Source organism: Equus quagga, chromosome 14 (genome assembly GCF_021613505.1).
Source record: "Equus quagga isolate Etosha38 chromosome 14, UCLA_HA_Equagga_1.0, whole genome shotgun sequence".
Classification (NCBI taxonomy): Eukaryota; Metazoa; Chordata; class Mammalia; order Perissodactyla; family Equidae; genus Equus; species Equus quagga.
In genome coordinates, this window is record NC_060280.1 from 89208289 (window position 1) to 89227755 (window position 19467).

Consider the following 19467-nt stretch of genomic DNA (forward strand, 5'->3'; position numbering starts at 1 on the left):
TCTCTGTGGTATCCAATGCAATCTCTCCTCTTTCATTTCTAATTTTATTTATTTGAGCCTTGTCTTTTTTTCTTTTTGAGTCTGGCTAAGGATTTGTGAATTTTGTTTATCTTCTCCAAGAGCCAGCTCTTTGTTTTGTTGACCTTTTTTAAATCTCTATTTCATTTATTTCTGCTCTCATTTTTATTATTTCCCTGCTTCTGCTGACTTTGGGTTTTGTTTGTTCTTCTTTTTTCTAGTTCTCTTACATGTTGTTTAACATTGCTTATCTCTTCCCCATCTAAGTTGTCACAACTTAGTCCATTTTATGTTGTGAGTTTGTGATTAAAATGAAGTGATTATAGTTATTTTGTATGCTTTCCTTCCCTTCATCTTTAATGTTAAAATTGTTTGGTAACTTGTGATAGCTGCAGTTTTCTGATTTTGTCTATGTGTTTCCTTGCTCAAGTCTTTGTAAACTCTTTATTTTTCTGGTATGGAGGCCTTCTTGATTGTTTTTTGTAGGGGACACGTCTTGTGGTGATGAACTCCCCCAGGTTTGTGTATCTGGGAAAGTTTTTATTACTCCATCATATCTGAATCATAGTTTTGTTGGCTAGAGAATTCTTGGCTGAAAGTTTTTTGTCTTGCAGTGTTTTGAATATATCATTCCACTCTCTCCTAGCCTGTAAGTTTTCTGCTGAGAAATGCACTAAAAGCCCAATAGGGATTCCTTATAGGTTATTTTCTTCTGCCTTGCTTTCCTTAATGTTTTTTCTTTGTCATCGACTTTTGGTAGTTTTACTAATAGATGCCTTGGAGAAAGTCCTTTTACATTGATGTAATTAGGAGTTCTGTTATTCTCATTTACATGTAATTCCAACTTCTTCCCCAGGTTTGGGAAGTTCTCAGCTATTATTTCTTCGAACACACTGTCTTGCTCCTTTCTCCTTCTCTTCTCCCTTTGGAATACCAGTAATCCTTATGTTACATTTCCTAATTGAGGCAGATACTTCTCAGGGTATTTCTTCATTTCTTTTTAGCCTCAGTTATCTCCTGTCCTCCAACTGAATCATTTGTATATTTCTGTCCTCTAAATTACTAATTCTCTGCTCCATTGTATCAGCTCTGTTTTTTTTAAGGATTCCAGATTTCTTTTTATTTCATTCATTGTGTACTTCGTCTCCAACGTTTCTGATTGATTTTTTTTTTAATAGTTTCAATCTTTTTTGTCAAGAATTCCCTGTGCTCATTAATTTTTCCCTGAGTTTATTGAAATGTCTTTCTGGATTTTCTTGTAACTCATTGAGTTTGTTTATAACTATTTTGAATTCTTTGTCATTTAGATTGTAAATTTCTGTGTTTTCAGGATTGGTTTCTGGATAGTTGTCATTTTCATTTTGGTCTGGAGTGCTTTATATTTCTTCATGCTGTTTGATGAGTGGGACTTCGGCCATTGCATAGTGTTAATATCTGCTTGCAGATTCCACCTACCACCACTTGGGGGGCAGGAGCTGTGTTTTGTAAGCCTGCATCGACCCTTGGCAGTTTGGCCATCTGTTGGCAGCTGTGCTGATGGAGCCCTCTGCATCTGGTTACTGCTGCTTCACAGATGTGAGTGCTGGGGCTCTGGCCTCAATCCCATACCCTTGTCAACTGACCGAGCTTATGCTCTAGGCAGGATGAGGGGGAAGGGGACACCTTCTTTGCTGCCTGCACTCCTCCTCTGTACTCACTGGCTGCCTGTCTGGGCTGCTCAGCTTGGTGAGGGTGCTCCTCTGGTTGCTTAGCCGCCTTGGTGTGGAACCTTCCTGCACAACTAGGTGTGAGGCAACTCTGAGAAGAAAAGCATTCCTGTGGAGGGCTGCCTTTTTCCTGTCTCCTCTAGAATCGTGTGCAGGCCACTGCATGAGGTCCTGCACCCTGGATTGCTGCCATTGGGCAGGGAGAGGAGATCTGCTCACCTCCTTCCACTGCTGCCCAGGTCATCTAGCACCTCCACCTTCAGATGTCTGGATTTGTGGATCTCTCCGATGTCTGTTGTGTTTTGTGGATGTCCTCTGTTGTTTAATGGATGTCCTTTTTGTTGTATCTTAGGGGCAGATTCTAAGAAAAAAGCTCACTCTGCCATCATGCTGATGTCACCCAACTACTGAATTTTTTACTGTACAGCCTTATTGTTGCTAAGTTTTTTACATAGCCAAACTCCTCAAATCTATCTTGTGGATTTTCTTTTACTATGTTTAATTTCCTAATAATACAAATGAGTCTTATTGTTTTTAGCTCCTGTAACTTATATTTCTTTCTGCAAACTCCTACATTTGTTATTCTTATTTATTTTAGAATGGGAATTACAATTTAAGACCAAAGACTCAGCAATTCCGCTGGATAGTTTTGGGGGAGAAACATCAAATAGGATAGAAACGGTAAGTACAGTTAAGTTCGAAAGGAGATATTTCTTATTTCCCACATTCAGGAAAGATTGGGGATTTTCATTAGATAGAACATGAGTAAAAGTAATTTGTATTTGACATACGTGGTATTTGCCTAAGTGAGAGCAATGTCTCTAGAGAGAGATTCTGAATACATAATGAATTTGGGAATATCTTATACCTCACTTGAAACTTACTGCTCCAGAATTCCCAGAAGGAATCATTCCCACTTACATAACTGGACGTGGAGTTTTTAAAACCATTTCATGAAACTGTATGGGAATCTTTTTTTGGTTCTTAATTGTGGAAGAGGAAGATTGTCCCTGAGCTAACATCTGTGCCGGTCTTCCTCTATTTTGTATATGGGATGCCACCATAGGATGGCTTGATGAGTGGTGTGTGGGTCCCAACTCAGGATGCAAACTTGTGAACCATGGGCTGCTGTGGCAGAAGGTGCAAACTTAACCACTACACCCCCTGTCTGGCCCCCAGGAATTGTTTAATAGTAGAGTAGATGCTATATCATTCTGGCAGAAGGAGTCCATCATTCAAGTTGAAAGAAATGAGCAGAGTAGAAAGTATAAATGTAGTGGAAGTGATTAAAATCGCCATCACCATTATGATGTTTGTAGTTTCAGATGGATAGGATCAGTGAGTGAGTCTGAGAAATCTTTGAATCGTCATTCTTCCATTGATTAACAGGAAATTAACCACAATGGGTCAGAACTCTGTGATGGTGGGCCATGTGGAAAAGTCTTCAGTGAACATTCATGCCTTAAGACGCACAGGAGGATTCAGATTGGAGGGAACACTAATGACGGTAATCAGTATGGACAAAATTTTTTAACTTTGCGCAAGAAAACTTCTACTGGAGAGAAACTTTCCATGTTTAATCAGTTGGGAAAAGGCATCAGCCCAACTCCAGATGTTGTGTACCAGAAAACCATGCAAGAGAAAAACTTCGAATGTGGTGACAGTGGGAAGGCCTTTGTTAATCATTCTTATGTTCAGGCCCAAATGAAAACGCAGAATGGAGAAAATCTCTATGAATGGAAGGAATGTGGGAGATCTTTTATTTACTCCACAAGCCTTGGTGTGCATGTACAAAGTAACACTGGTAACAGTCATCACGAATGTAAGGAATGTGGAAAATCTTTTAAGCAGTCCTCATACCTTAATGCTCACGTTCAAATTCACACTGCAATAAAACCCTTTAAACTTAAGGAATGTGGGAAAGCCTTTATTCAGTGTTTTGAACTTACTGAGCCTATAAAAACTGATATTGGAGAGAAGCCTTTTATATGTGACACATCTGGAAAAGCCTTTGATTCTTCCTCAAATCTTTCTAACCATTCTAGAAGTCACACTAGAGAGAAGCGTTTTCAGTGTATTGTTTGTGGGAACAGATTTACCACTTCTTCGTACTTAGTTATTCACACGCGAATTCACACTGGGGAGACACCCTACAAATGTAAGGAATGTGGAAAAGGCTTTAAACGTTCATCGCACCTTAGCGTTCACATGCGAACTCACACTGGAGAGAAACCCCATCAATGTAAAGACTGTGGGAAAGCCTTCACTCATTATTCAAGCCTTATTTACCATGGAAAAACTCACACTGACGAGAAGTCTTTTAAATGTGATAAATGTGGAAAAGCCTTTGCTACTTCCTCATGTCTTAATAAACATTTTAGAATTCATAGACTGAAGTCTTTTGAGTGTAATGTGTGTGGGAAAAGATATTCCAATTCTTCCTACTTTATCGTTCACAAGCGTATTCATACTGATGAGAAAACCTTCAAATGTAGGGAATGTGGAAAAGGCTTTAAACGTTCTTCGCACCTTAATGTTCACATGCGTATCCACAGTGGAGAGAAACCCTATGAATGTAAAGAATGTGGGAAAGCCTTCACTTACTGTCTAAGCCTTATTTACCATATAAAAACTCACACTGGAAAGAAGCCTTTTAAGTGTGACAAATGTGGAAAAGTGTTTGGTACTTCCTCATATCTTAACAAACATTTTAGAACTCATACAGGACCCAAGTCTTCTGAGTGAAATATAACTGGGAAAACATGTACCACTTGTTCATACTTTATCATTCACAAGCGTACTCACAATGGAGAGACATTGTATAAATGTAAAGAATATGGGCAAGTCTTTGCTCAATTCTCAGGCCTTACCATATGAAAACTCAGACTGCAGAGAAGCCTTTTCAATGTGAGAAGTGCGAGAAAGTCTTTGTTCCTTCCTCAAAGCTTGTTAAACATTTAAGATCTCATGCTGGAGAGAAGCCATTTGACTGTAATATATGTAGGAAAAGATTTACCAATTCTTCATACATAGTTATTCACAAGCGTATTCATACTGGAGAGAAACCCTGTGAATGTAAGGAATGTGGGAAAGCCCTCGGCAGTCGTCATTCACTTCAAAGACATGACAGGACCACACCGCAGACATGCCCTCCAATGTAAGGAATGAGGGGAAGCTGTCAGAATCTTCTCACAACCCAGCATGTAAGTACTCATAGTGAAGCCATCCTGTTAAGGAACTGGAAAGCCCTCTTTAATTGTTTCCTCAGTGAAATGTGTACTTTTTATATGTGAGAGACCTTGTAGTAGAGAGAAATCTAACTGATGTAAGATATGTGGGAGAATTGTATTTCTACTGATGTTCACTTGTGATCTCGCCGTGGAGAGAAACTTCATGAGTGTAAGAAATGTTGTAGAGTCACAGTTATTTTCCATTAGATCGTTTCCTATCCTTAATAAACGTGATGTGGTTCAGTAAAAGAAACTGAATATAGGGGATATGGGAAGTGCTACCCTGAGTGTGAATTGTAGGGTCTTTTGAGATGCATAATGTGGTTCATTCTGTAGATCTAGTTAAAGCATTTGTGATTAGGCCCTGAGAATTCTTGTGCGTAGTGTGTCCTTCTTTCTGCTGATAGCTCAGTTTAGTGGCTACACCTTCCAGGTTGCAACCTAGTCAATAGAGAGTCTAGAGGATTCACATTCAATCCCCTTCTAACCACTTGGATTCTCTTGTTGGATTGACATGGTCTTACATTGTGATGACAGTGATTTCTTGATTGTTTGCAGTGCTCACTGAACTCATTTACAGCATGTCATTCTGCCCAAGGTGGTTGGTGAAATACATCTGTAAATTTTGTAAACTTACCTTGTCCCTCTCACAACGGATCTTTCAGATAAAAAGTCAGTGTCAAGCATGTGATGAAGGGTGAAAAATTGACTTTACACCTACTAATGTTAGACATTCTGATTTCATGAGCTTTGTGGCTGAGCAACAACCTCACCCTCTGGGGAGGACTGTTAACCCCTTGCCATACAGGAAGATAGTGAGAATAATGAATGTTCTCTTTTGCCCCTATACCTAGTACCACAGCCTGGGAAACCAATCATATCAGTTGTCTGAGTCAAGCAACAGTTGTTGCTGCTGGTATGACCTGCTACTTTCTTTGTCATTCTGTCTGTGAACTGTGAAAACAGAAAACCTCATGTGAATGTAGCTGGTCCTGAGCTGCTGTGCTTGCTGCCCTCACTGGGACATCCTGAATGTGAACTTTGGGTGTAGACACATTGGCACAACATCATTTCAGCTTCAATGATACAAGTTCACATAGTTTGGACCCTCAAGCAGCGTTGGGTTATGTCACATATGGCCATCAGGCGTGCAACTGCTTGATGCCACTTTCTTGAGGCTTAGGCAAAACACTGTATGATAATCTAAATCAAGGGTAACCATAAATCTTGAAAAATTCTTTGTGCACCTTTGTGTTAACTGTTGTTGTGGAGTATATCATGTTGTCCCTCACTTTTGGGCATATATGTTGTTATTTAGCCCATCTATTGTCTCTTCAATTATTGGCAACAACAACAAAGGTCAGCAGATCATTCTTAATCTTTTGTGTGTGCTGTGTCATAGATTGGCTTTAGATGACATTGTAATTGCCTGATATAAGACCTCAGGGTCCTACCAGAAATTGTCACAGTTGCTTGAATCTAGCACCATGTGGGTAGTGTATGAGGTCCCTCCTGCAGATTGGTCTCATTCTGCTGTTTGCACTCCTAGTGACATCATCCTCAATGAGTGCTGTGCGAGAGAAATGAGGAGATTTGGTGCTGGCTTTGGTTGGTCAGTGGATGACAAAGTGGCATATTTATGTGGGAAAACTCCGAAAGCCAAGATAATGTGAGCCATATATGCTCCAACACAGATGAGCCTTTAAAAACATTCTAAGTGCAAAGAAGCTGTTGATAAAAGATTGTATGGCTTCATTTATATGAAGTGTCTAGAAAATGTGAATCTCAGAGACAGAAAGGAATTTGTATTTGCCTGGATATTCAGAGACAATGGAAATGGGAGTCTGACAGCAAAGACTGCTTTTGAAGTGATGAAGTGGTTCTAAAATTGTGATGGGTTAGGTAAGTTTGTGCATATAGTAAACATCATTGAGTTGTATAGATTTAAATGGATGAATTGTATGGTATGTGAATTATATCTCAGTAAAGCTGTTCCAAGAAATAGAAGATTGTTGTACTGCTTACACCATTGGAAATTATGAGCATATTAAACTTAATATCTGAGGCATCTGGCATTGTAGGATGCAGCCAACATTAGCTACCATTATACTTTTGCCACTAGATATTGAAAATATGAAACTTTTATAATCAAAGAGCGTGCTACAGGCATAAGTAAATATGTTACTTTAAAGGAGATTCTAGATATGAATACTGGTATGTATAGGAATTTTATTGTTTAATAAATACGGAATTACAAAACAGTAGGTCAAGGATAGCTTAACAATAAGCACTAGTACCACAGTTGGCCTTTTGGAGGAAGAAAAATTGGATCCAGTACCCCCACCACATACAAGAATACACTGGATGAAGATTAAAGATTTAAATGTCTGTACAAGTAGTAAATTTAAGAAGCAAATTAGGAAATCTCCAAATACTGTAGGGTTTGAAGAGACGTTTTAAGGCAAGGCAGGAAATCCAGAAACTATTTTACAAAACAGACTTCCTTTGGGCACATAAACATTTAATATTTTGTACAGCAAGAGATGAAAGATTAACGTGGCAAAATAGTTATTACTTCAATAGTTGCATAAAATAGATCTGACAGTGTCCATAAGCAATTCTTGATAAAATGCGTTAGTAAATCACGGTTTAAGATCTTTATGAATTCCACTGTGCCCACCCACTGAAATCCACAGCAAACATGGTTACTTGGGAAACTTTAGAACCCTTCCTAAGTGAACGATTTCTGGTATTGTTGCTGTTTCACAGCGTAGTATGGGAGGCCCTGGACCATATGGTAAAATCATAAAAAAGGAAACAGTTACTTTTAAAAGAAAAAATATTTATAGACAATTTTATATGAAAAGCACAAAGGAAGCAATGATTAGAGTATAGCATGGTGTCGAACAGAAATCAAACGAAATAAGGGGGAATAAAGACAAGGATGGAGTTAGTTGAATGGAGGAAATGGGCTTTCTGGGATTGGCAGGCACGTTACAGGAGAATCACCGTAAGCCCTCTAGGAGGGTGAGGTGAAGCAGGTGGAAAAGCTTTTTTTGATGCACATTCTCACCTTCAACCACCACCCCCAGTGTAGGCCCCGCCTCGAGCCCTGGTTCTAGCCTCCATCTTGTCTCACGCTGTTTCTGCCTACAGCCCCGCACCGAGCAAACCGTGGTCCAACCCCACCCATGCAGTTGTTCAGTTGAATTTCTCAGTCTGAGGTGGTCTTTCTTGACTGGCAGCCTGAGCCGCAGAGCTCCGCCCCTTCCATCCCCAGGCAGGAAGCGAAAGTTTGGTCGCCTGTTCATTGGGATTTTTGTCCTGCCTGCTCCTGGTATCTTGGAGACATCTCTCTTAGTGGTGGTCCAGCCCAGCCCAGCTTTGGGGAGAGCAGTGCGAAGTGGAGGATATGGGGGTTGAAGGAGGAGTGAAAGTGTGTTTGGTCCAGGTCGCCGAGGGCCTACTTACAGAGTCCTGGTGTGTGACGCTCGCTCCCGCTGGGGCCCCGCGGCACATTCAGGCGTTCATTGCTCACCAAGACCTGAGACACACTGTATGGGCGCATGCCTGAGGTCTCTTCATCCACCGAGCTTCCCTCTTCAGAAGCCTCCAGAGCAACCTTTGTGACTTGTCTCCAGAAGGAAAGGAACCTACGCCATTGGAATGATGTTGACTCGGCCCCCACATCCTCTGTCCTCGCGGATCTGGCAATTCTGGCCTATTCTGGGGAGTACTGGGGGAATGTTGGGGGAAGGGGGCCTGTGTTTCCTTTTGTATACAAAAGAATGTTTCATCTGGGAATTTGGTTGTCTTTGCATGTCCTTCCTTTATTTTTGACACATTATGTTCAGGTAGAAAGATACTTTCTTAGATGTGTATGATGTGCATATTTCTGTGAATAAATATAATTGGAGACAAAAGTCTTTTCTACTAAAACGAAACAAGAACACTCACCTATGTCTGAACTTCCTAGGGTTATCCATCTCCATAGGGCTTCAGAACAGTGGCCTCTAGGAGAAAAGGATGGAGACTTTATTACACTAGGTCTAGAATAATCGAAACTTACCATCCACAGAATGTTTGGACTAAGTGCATTTTTTCCACATTCTTCTTTTGAAAAATCTCAAACCTAAGAAAATTTGAACATGCAGTACAATATGCAGTCTGCTGTATACATTTAATATGAGCAATAAAACCCCAAGCACTTTGAGGTCCTTCTCTTTATGGGCAGGTATTTCTGATACTGTCTCTGCCAGAGGCACTGTCGGCCAACCTGCATGTGAACTTTTACCCCAGATCTCTGGTCTGAGAAGCTCCATTATTTGAAACTAATAATAACCCATTCACTTATTTTGCTGCGGTAAAATATAATGTGAAACTGGCTGTTTTAAGTGTGCTGTTCTGTGGCGTGTGCACTCACATTGTTGTGTGACCATCACCACCATCCAGCTCCAGAACTTTTTCATCTTCCCAAACTGGAACTCCAGCCGTTAAACTCTTACTCCCCGTTTCCTCATCTTCTCAGTCCCTGGGAATGTCTGTGCTCCCTGCTCTAAGCTCCTCATTTAAGGCGAGCATACTGTATTTGACTTTTTGTGTCTGGCTTATTTCATTCAGCATCGCGTCTTCAAAGTTCATCCATGTTGCAGCATGTGTCAGAATTTCCTGCCTTTTCAAGGTGGAATAACACTCCATTGTACATATGTACCACATTCATGTGTCAGTGGACACTCGGGTTCCCACGTTTTGGCTCTTGTGACTAATGCTGCTCTGAACCTGGCTGTGCAAACGTGTATTCAAGGCCCTGCGTTCAATTCTGTTGGGTGTACACGCCCAGAAGTGAATGCTTGATCGTATGGCAATTCTGTGTGTATCCTGTTGATTTATTAGTCCTGTCATTTCTTGGCAGGTATTGTATTCCTAGATATATTTGAACATTCACAAAAAACGGTTTTACTTTAAATTGTGGTTAAGAACACTTAAGAGTTACCATTTTAACTATTTTAAGTGTACAGTTCAGTAGTGTTAAGTATATGCACTTTGTTGTGCAACAGATCTCCAGAACTTTCTCAGCTTTCAAAAGTATAACTATGGATCCGATCAACAATCTCCATTCTCCTCTCCTCCAGGCCCTGGTAACCTCCATTCTACTTTTTGTCCCTATGAATCTGGTTAATCTAGGGACCTCACAGAAGTTAAATGATGCAGCATTTTTTTTTTTTTTGTTAAAGGGTTTTTTTGAGATGCAACGAAAGTCCCAGGTTTGGGTATTTAAATGTAGTGATAGCAATCATAGCACCAACGCACTTTTAACTCCTTTAATTTTTTACCCCCCTTTGCTCCTAGATTGATACTTAAAAGGGAAGCATCCTCTGGAGGACGCTGCAAGGTGTCAAGCGACCTAGGATATAGTTCCAGTGGCCCCTTTATTTAATCTGCTGGGCAAACAAGGCACGTCCTTGTTCGGCCTGTGCCTACCTCCTCATCCATAAAGTGGGAAGAATAAATGTCTTTTCCTCGGTGGGAGGAGGAGGCCTTTCTCAGCACTTTCACAGCAGGAACCCAGCCTGGGACCGCCATCAGCCCTGGCTCCACCCCGCCCCTGGGACTTGTCCCCGCCCCTCCATCGCAGTTCCAGCCGCGGACTCGCGGGCTTTACTGGCTGAGGAAGATCACGGTTCCCTTCTGTCCTTCCTCGGTCGCTCCTCCCTGCCCTGTGTTCTTGGAGCCCCTCCCCTCGCTCCCCCACCCTCCGACCAGAAACGGAAGTGCCTGCCCCGCGCTGGCTGCCTTACCTTGGCTGCTACTTCTCTGTCTGGTCCGGAGGTCCCGGGCTCGGCTGAGCCTCGTGGACCGGGAGGACGGGCGGGGTCAAAGGCCGGCCACCAGTGGTCCGCGTGGATACCAGGCAGCTGCACAGCCGCCGACCATCTTCATGTCTGGCAGGGCTCCGCGCCTCCCTGCGTGGCCTCTGTCCTGGCGGCTCTGTCCCGGCGAGGAGGATGGGGAGGTGCGGTCGGGGAGCCTTTTCTTCCGCTGCGCCCCGCTTTACAGAAAGCCTCGTAAGCAGCCTTTGTTGTCCCGTCTCCAGAGGACAGCGTCTCAGTCCCTCGTGGGCCTGGGCATCCCGGCGGTGTGGGCGAGCTCAGGTGAATCTGGGCCGGTTGTGGGCGTCACTTCTTTCTTTGGTTCATCATATTCAGATGGGAAGATAAGAAGCATTCACACGAGTACTGAGGAGGACAGGTATCTGATACCCTTGCATGCGAGAGTGAGGGAATACCCACAAATACGAAACTTCCTACCGCGAAAAGCCGGGGTGCCTGGCTGCACCTGACCCCGCCTGAGCTCCAGAGCCGGGTCAGCCTCCCGGAGCTTCAACATACAGGAGCGTTTGGGGAAAAAGATGTAAGCTGCTTTCTGTTCGTTCCAGCGCTTGGAATTGAATTTACTCTTATTTAGGAAGAGTAATTAATAAGCAGGGGGCTGAGGCTTGACACTATGGGAAGATCCTGTATCCTGACATTTTTGATATTTTCCTGGATGACATATTATATTGAGTGTTGCCAAATGGTGATTTTCTGGTTCATTCATCCTTTAGCTGGCAGTTCCTTCTCTTTTACTTTCTGTTCTACCTTGCATGAGGCTCTTCCATTAATGTATCTTTCCCTGTGGACAGGGCATCCCCTGTTCAAAGCGAGTCTAATCTCATGGTTGGAACAAGAAGAATTAAGGACGGTAGAGACAGGTGTTCTCCACGGTGAAAGTTTGCAAAATAAAACCACAGTCAGTGAGAAGTTCAGTATGGTTGGAAGTAAAATCAGGAAAAATTTTAAGATGCACTCTTTTCTCAGAAGGCTGAGGCCATTGGTCTCTGATGTTGTGGGGTATCTTCAACTTCCCTTACTCTTATTTTAAATTTCCTCACACTTTCCAATGATCACAAATTGTCCTAGGTTTTTTTCTGTTTTAAATTTATCATTTTGATGTTAGTGCATTGTTGAGATCTTTCATATTTATTTCCCTGATATTTTCTCTTTCTGTTCATCATCACTTTTAATTTTTGTAGAATCATTTTCTAATAAAAACTTAAAAGTTTGACCCCTTGTCCTTATCATTGCTAAATTTTTCATATAACCATAATGTTTAAATCAATCTTTCCTTTTTTTCCTATATTTAATTTGTAAAGTAATACAGATGAGCCTGATATTTTTGGACTTCTTTAACCTAACATTTCTTTCTAAACTCTCAAATTTGTTTGTTTTATCTCAGAATGAGATTTGGGACTTAAAATGAAAGAATGAGCACTTCAGGAGGATATCATAGCAGGGGAGAACAGCCTCCCAAATAGGATACAAATGGGAAGATGGATCAATGATATCTCTTGTTTTACACATTCAGAAAAGATTGAGAATTAGATAGAAGATAAGTGGAAACCAGAGATATTTGGAACAAGTGGCATAGCCCAAGACAGTGATGCCTCTGGGGAGATAGATGGAATATGATGAATTTGGGGATATCCTAGACCTAGCTTGAAACTTGGTGCTTCAAGTTTCCCACAAGTATACAATCACATATATCTGAAGATGTTGAGTTTAAAAACAATTTTATAGAACACTACAGGAACCATTTTAAAATCATAGTAGATGGGATAGCATTCTCCCAGAAGGGTTTCGTCATTCAATTTGAGGAAATCAACAGGGCAGTTTTGTATGCTTGTAACGAAAATGGTAAAAATCATAAATATTGTAATAATGTTTCTGTTTTGAGATCTGTATAATCTATTAAGGAGTCTGAAGATTCCTTTAGTCATCATTCATCCCTTCCTCAACAGGAAACAACCCAAAATGGAGGGAAACTCTATGAGTGTAAATAATGTGAAAAGTCTTCAGTGAGCACTCATGTCTTAAGACACACAAGAGTATTCAAAATAGAGGGAATACTTGTGATGAGAATCATTATGGAAAGGCTTTCTGACTCTGCCCAAGAAAACCTATACCAGTGAGAAACATTCCAATCTTAAGCAGTCCAGAAAAGCCATCAGCCTGACTCCGAATACTGAGTGCCAGGTGATGTGCATACAAGAGAAAACTTTGATGCGGTGACTGTGGGAATGCCTTTGTTAATCACTCATACCTTAAATCTCATGTGAGAATTGACAATGGAGAAAACCCTATGAATGGAAGGAATATGGGAGACTCTCTATTCACTTCACAAGCTTCAATGTGCATATACAAACACACACCACAAAAAAGTTCCTATGAGAACAGAGAATGTGGAAAAGCTTTAGGTATTCTGCCTAGCTGAATATTTATATGTGATCCCACACTGGAGAGAAGTCCTTTGTTTGTAAGGTATGTGGGGAAGCATGTACATGCTCCTCATGCCTGAATGTGCGCTTGTAGACTCACAGAGCCAAAAAACCGTATTAGGGTAAGGAATGCAACAAGACCTTTTACTTTTCCACAAAACTTAATGTGCCCGTGTGAAGCCACACTGATGAGAAACCCTATGAATGTAAGCAATGTGGGAAAAATTTCACTGTTTCCTCACACCTAACTCAACACGTAAGAATTTGTAGTGGAGAGAAACTCAATAAAGGTAAAGAATGTGGCAAAGTTTTCACTAGTTCTTCTCAACTTTCAGAATGTATAAAAAAACAGTGGAGAGAAGGCTTTTGAGTGTAAGCAATGTGGAAAAACCTTCCCTCAATCCTCAAAGCTTTCTGGACATTAGAGAACTCATACTGGCGAGATGCCCTTTGATTGTAAGCCATTTAGGAAAGCAGTTATGTATTCCTCATGTCTGAATACTTAGTTGAGGGCTCACAGTGCTGAAAAGCCATACACATAGAGGGAATCTTACCAGACAATCACATGTTCCATAAACCTTAATATCCACATGCAAACTCACACTGGAGAAAAGCCCTATGAATGTTTCAGTGTGGAAAAGCCTTCAGTTATTTCAGTTCATTTTAAATACACAAAGCAATTAAAACTGGAGAGAAATCCTATGAATGAACACTGTGTAGTAAAGCTTTCAATTCCTCCACTTACTTTTGAAGTTATGAAGGAAGCCACACTGAGGAGGATCTTGATCAATGTAAGGAATGTGGGAAAGCCTTCAGTTGTCTCTGTTCAGTTTGAATATATGAGAGAAATCACACTGGAGAGAATCTATCAATGTAAAGAATGTGGGAAATCCCTTAATTGTGCTGATTATTTCAAAGTCATGAACAAACTCACACTGGAGAGAAACCTTATAATTGTGGAGACATCATCATAAATATCAATCTTAGTTTTATTATCGTGTAAGACTTTCCAGTGGAGAGAAGGTTCATGTCTGTAGAGAATGTGGGAAAGCCTTCATTGATACTCAGGACTTGGCTCACACATCAGAATTCACACTGGGGAGAAAGCAGGTAAATGTATGCCATGTGGGAAAGGCTTCACTCCTTCCTGAAACCTAAAGGAACATGTAAGAGTACACAGTGGAGAGAAGCTATGTGGATGTTAGGAATGTGGAAAAGCCTATAGTTGATAATTGCTCCTTATTAATAATTTAAGAATGTATGCTATAGAGAAAATTTATGTATTAAAGGATACAAAAATCTTTTCTCATTCCACAAGCCTTCATGGCACATGTGAACTAACAGGATTGGAAACTAAGACTATATGGTATGGCCTGAATTCTGCCCCTCTGGAAAACATGTGTTAAAATCCTTTCCCATAATACCTCAGAATATATCCATATTTGGAGATAAGTTTAAAGTGGTGATTAGGATAAAATGAGGTCTTTGGAGCTCTAATTCAGTATCAATGATGTCCAAACAAGAAGTGAAAGTGACACTGGGGATGCATGCACACAGAGAGAGAACCACGTGAAGACAGCAGAAGATGACCCATGTGCAAGCCAAAGAAAGGCCTGGAACAGATGCTTCTCTTAGATCTTCTAGAGAAGTGAACCTTGTTGGTGCCATGATTTTGGACTTCTGGCCTCCAGAATTAAGAAAAAAATAAGTTCCTGCTGCTGAAGCCATCTAGTCTATGGTGTTTTTTATGGAAGTCCTGCAAAATTAACACCTTAAAGAATGTGAGAAAGCCTTAAGAGAATCGTCTATGCTCAATATTCACAAGCAAAACCCCACTGGAGAGAAACACTATGAATGTGAAGAATGTGGGAAAGCCTTCGTTCAGTCTTCAGCCCTTTCTAAACATGTAAGAAAGCGTGCTGGAGAGAAGTCCTGTCAATGGAAGTCATGTGTAAAAGTCTTTAAATGTTCACAAGCCCTTGATAGTCACATCCAAATCACCTAGTGAAAAACTCTATGAAAATAAAGGGAAAGAATAAAAGAAAGAAATCAAAGCTTCTTTTATTATGAGGGTAAAGAATGTGACCTTATAGAACATGTAGGAACTTAGAGTGGACTCACTATAAGGTATGTAGATGAGCTTTCAGTAATATTTCATGCCTTACAGAAGATGTAAAAACTGACAATGGAGAGAAACCTTTTGAGTGTAAGCCATGTGGGAACACTTTCTTTCCTTCCATAAGTCTTATTTTAAACACATATAGTTGCTGTAAAATCCCTGGGAGAAGAAGGAATGTGGCACAACCCTTAAATATTTCACGTCACAATGATCTCATGAAGTTTCATATTGGAGAAAGTCCCTAGGCCTGGAAAGAAGATGGTCCACATCTGCATATTGCTCAAGCCTTAATATCCAGATGAGAATTCACACTCTGCAAAGACCCTGTGAATATAAAGAGTACAGGAAAAGTTTCACTTGGTCCTCATATCTTATCATTTAGGAACTCACAGTTGAGAGATGCTGTAAAAATTTAAGAAGTATGAGAAAGCCATCAGACTATCCTCATAGCTCAGCATATAAGAACTCATACTGAAGCCGTGTCATGTAAGAAATGTGGAAAACCCTTCAATATTTGATCAGTTTTTAATAAATAAGGGAGATCTTTAATTGGAGATCAACCCTAATAATATAAGATGTCAAAAGTTGCAGTTCTGCTAGTTACTTTAATATTCAATTGTAATTTCACATTGGAGAAAAACCTCCATGTTAAAAATGCTTGAAAGTCGTCAATTTTCCTTTAGATTGTCCCTCTCACTTTAATAAACATGGTGTGATTCACAGTCTAATCATGGGATGACTCATGCTCAAAAGACATTGTGAATGTAGCGAACATGGGAAGTGTTTCCCTCAGTCCAGAAATCTTCCAGTATGCTGAGTGAAACTGCCTTCTGGGTGGCTCTGTAGATCTATGTTGAACATTTGTGATTCTATCCTAACCATTTTGGGCACAATGTCTCTTTCTTTCCCTCGATAGCCAGACAAGGCCAGTCTAGTTGTTATACCTTCCTGGTTTGAAACTAAGTGTGGGCTGACAGGATTCACACTTAATCCTCTTATAGCCACCTGCAATCTGTAGTTGGATTAATATGGTTTTACATTGTGAAGACAGTGACTGCTTGACTGAATTCACTGCTCATGGAATATGTCTACAGTGGCTCACACTGGGCAAGGTGGGGATATAATACAACTGTATCTTTTCTAAAAAAGCCCTTCTCTCACACCTTATCCATTCAGATAAAAGGTCAGTATGCAAGCAGAAGGTAATTGAGGGAAAGGTGAGATTATACACCCAGATTTCATGGCCATGATGGAGAGCAGCAAGTCCAGCTCTTGAGGAAAGAATACTTTGAACCACAGGCAGTGTAGGAAGGGAGTCAAAAACATCCAGCACCACAGCCTGGAAAAACAACCACATTGTCTGCCTGAGTCATGGAACAGCTGCAGCTTGAAATATGACTGGCTGCTGGATTTATCATTCTGTCCATGTGGTATGAAAAAAGAGTATCTTGTTAACAGGACTTGTCTTGATAATCTGCTGTGCTTGATGCCATCAATGGCATTTCATGATTGTTCCCCCTGAGTAGAGACACACAGACCAGTATATCCTCATTTCAGTCTGTATGATACAAATTCATGTACTTCTGAGGTTCAGGCAGCTTTGAATTTTGTCATGACTGGCCCTCGAGGATGCTGCTGCTTGGTGACACTTTGCATGGGGCTTAATCAAACCTGTGTAATGGTAATGCATATCAAGTTTAAAAATCGAACATGAAAAAGAATGACCTGTGCCCTTTTGTGTTTATGTTTGTGGAAGAGAGTGGGTTGTGGAGAAGTTCACTCTGGGTATGAGTGTTGCTGTTTAGACTGTGTCACAGCCTGTAGTTATTAGGAACAACACCAAATATAGCAGCTTAGTCTTTACTCTGTTGTGTAGGTTATATGGGAGAGTGGACTGGCTTTACACGACATCTTCATTCCTCCATGGATCTTGTTCACAGTTGACTGAATCCGAGATTTTGGGGTCATGGGTGAGATTAATCCTACAGGTTGGCCTCATCCTTCTGTCTGGACTCCTAATGATAGTGGCATTAATAAATGCTGTATGAGTTAAACTGAGCAGATTTGGTCCCAACCTTTACTGGTCAGTGTCTGGCAGAGTGGCATATTCATGTGAAAAATCAGCAGAGGACACCGTGGATTGATGGAAAATACTCCTCCATGGATCTTTGCTCCCACTTATCTTGCTGAGCATGCCAAGAATGCAAGGCCCTGACTACTGAGGGAGGAGGCAACAGTGGCACTTGGGCAGAGATCCTGTGCCACCTTCACCTTGCCTCACAGCTACCCATCCCGTCACCCTACACTGCTCCTGCTCCCTGTGAAGGTCGGTATCATCTCCTGGGAGCTGCACTTTTTGTTGTTACTAGTCTGACACATGCATTTCAGTCTCCTTGGTTCATATTTCTGTAAGAGTTTGGGCAAATTTGGCAGTAGGAAAAGAAAGCTAAAGTAACCTTGTGGGTAGTGTCCTATGGGCCCAGTCACTGTGTTCTTGTGGTTTCTGCTGAATGTGCAAGTGGTATGGATGTTTCACATGCTTGAGCTTCCCTGTCCTGTAGGTGTCAGAGGGTTCTCAGATTGCCACAGATTTCCAGGTGGTCTGACAGAAACAATATAGAATCCCAGGGGGAGAAAGCGTTGTTTTAGAATATGCAGAGAGGCCGTTTCCCCATATATCAGCAGCATGTGGCTGATGTGGTCACCAAGCACACTCCTTTTTAAAAAAGACAGCTGTGAACATGGTACTACTTTCTGGCTGAAACTGAATGCTTGACTCATGGAGCCCTGTGACTCTGGCCTGGAAGCCCATAGAATTGAGTGATCAACAAGGGAAAGTTCAAACAGGCTCTGCTAGTCAAATGGAAATGGTATCTTGTAGAATACGGCAGCCTGACCACAAGCATTTTGATTTTACCTTTAGGCAGCTACCGACTTTGTAGAAACTTCATTCTCCATTCCACCACCTGAAGGGAAGCCACTGCCTGGGTTAGGTTCACTGATGGTGGGGCTAAGCTGAGAGCTGATGGTTTCCTGTAGGTGAGTGTGAATACCTTCACTATACAAGAAAGATCTCAGGGGTCGGCCCGGTGGTGCAGCGGTTAAGTGCACATGTTCTGCTTTGGTGGCCCGGGGTTCACCGGTTCAGATCCTGGGTGTGGACATGGCACCACTTGGCACACCATGCTGTGGTAGGCGTCCCACATATAAAGTAGAGGAAGATGGGCACAATGTTAGCTCAGGGCTAGGCTTCCTCAGCAAAAAGAGGAGGACTGGCAGTAGTTAGCTCAGGGCTAATCTTCCTCAAAAGAAAAAAAAAAGAAAAGAAAGATCTCAAATCAACAACTTAACTCTGTACTTTGAGGAAGTAGAAAAGAAGAACACTGTAAACACATCTAAAAGAAGGACAGAAATACTAAAAATTGGAAGGGAAATATATAAAATAGCCAACAGAGAAACAATAGCAAGAGCAATGAAACTAAATGTTTCTTTAAAAAGTTCAACAAAATTGACAACCTTTAGCTAGTGTGACAAAGAAAAGTGGAGATGAAAGTAAGTAAAATCATTACTACTGACCACTCAGAAATGAAAAGGACTGTAATAGAATACTATGAACAATTGTACACCAACAAATTAGATAACCTAGATGAAATACACAAACTCCTGGTAACGTATATTAACTAAACTGCATCAGGAAGAAATGAAAAATCTCAACAGACTTATGACAATTAAAGGGAGTGAATCAGTAATTCAGCTTCTCCCAAGGAAGAAAGATGGAGGACCAGATGGCCTCTGTGATGAATTGTACCAAACATTTACAGAAGAATCAACAGCAATCTTTCTCAAACTCTTGCAAAAATAGAATACAAAAGAGAACACTTCCTAATTTATTCTGTGTGATCAGCATTACAGTGACACCAAATCAAGATAAAACCATCACAAGAAAAGAATATTACAGACTCATGTATTTCACGAATATAGATACAAACATTCTTAACAAAATACTTACAAACCAAAACCAACAGCACATTAAAAGGATTAAGCATCATGATGAAGTGAGATTTATCCTCCAAGTACACG

General features: G+C 41.0%; 1 protein-coding gene across 14 annotated transcripts in view; it reads left to right on the forward strand.

The window, feature by feature from the left end:
• LOC124252154 (zinc finger protein 266-like) overlaps positions 1-19467 on the forward strand; it is a 66412-nt gene that overhangs the window by 19407 nt on the left and 27538 nt on the right. For 11 of the 14 annotated variants that reach the window (XM_046685375.1, XM_046685374.1, XM_046685378.1 and 8 more), the window contains 2 exons: positions 2323-2405; positions 3114-10266. In XM_046685375.1, the coding sequence (XP_046541331.1) occupies positions 2323-2405; positions 3114-4469 (1439 nt within the window). In that variant the 3' untranslated portion in view covers positions 4470-10266. Of the gene's footprint in view, positions 1-2322; positions 2406-3113; positions 10267-10303; positions 11977-19467 lie in introns of those variants that run through there. The other 3 variants (XR_006891921.1, XR_006891922.1, XR_006891920.1) reach the window with 2 other exon arrangements.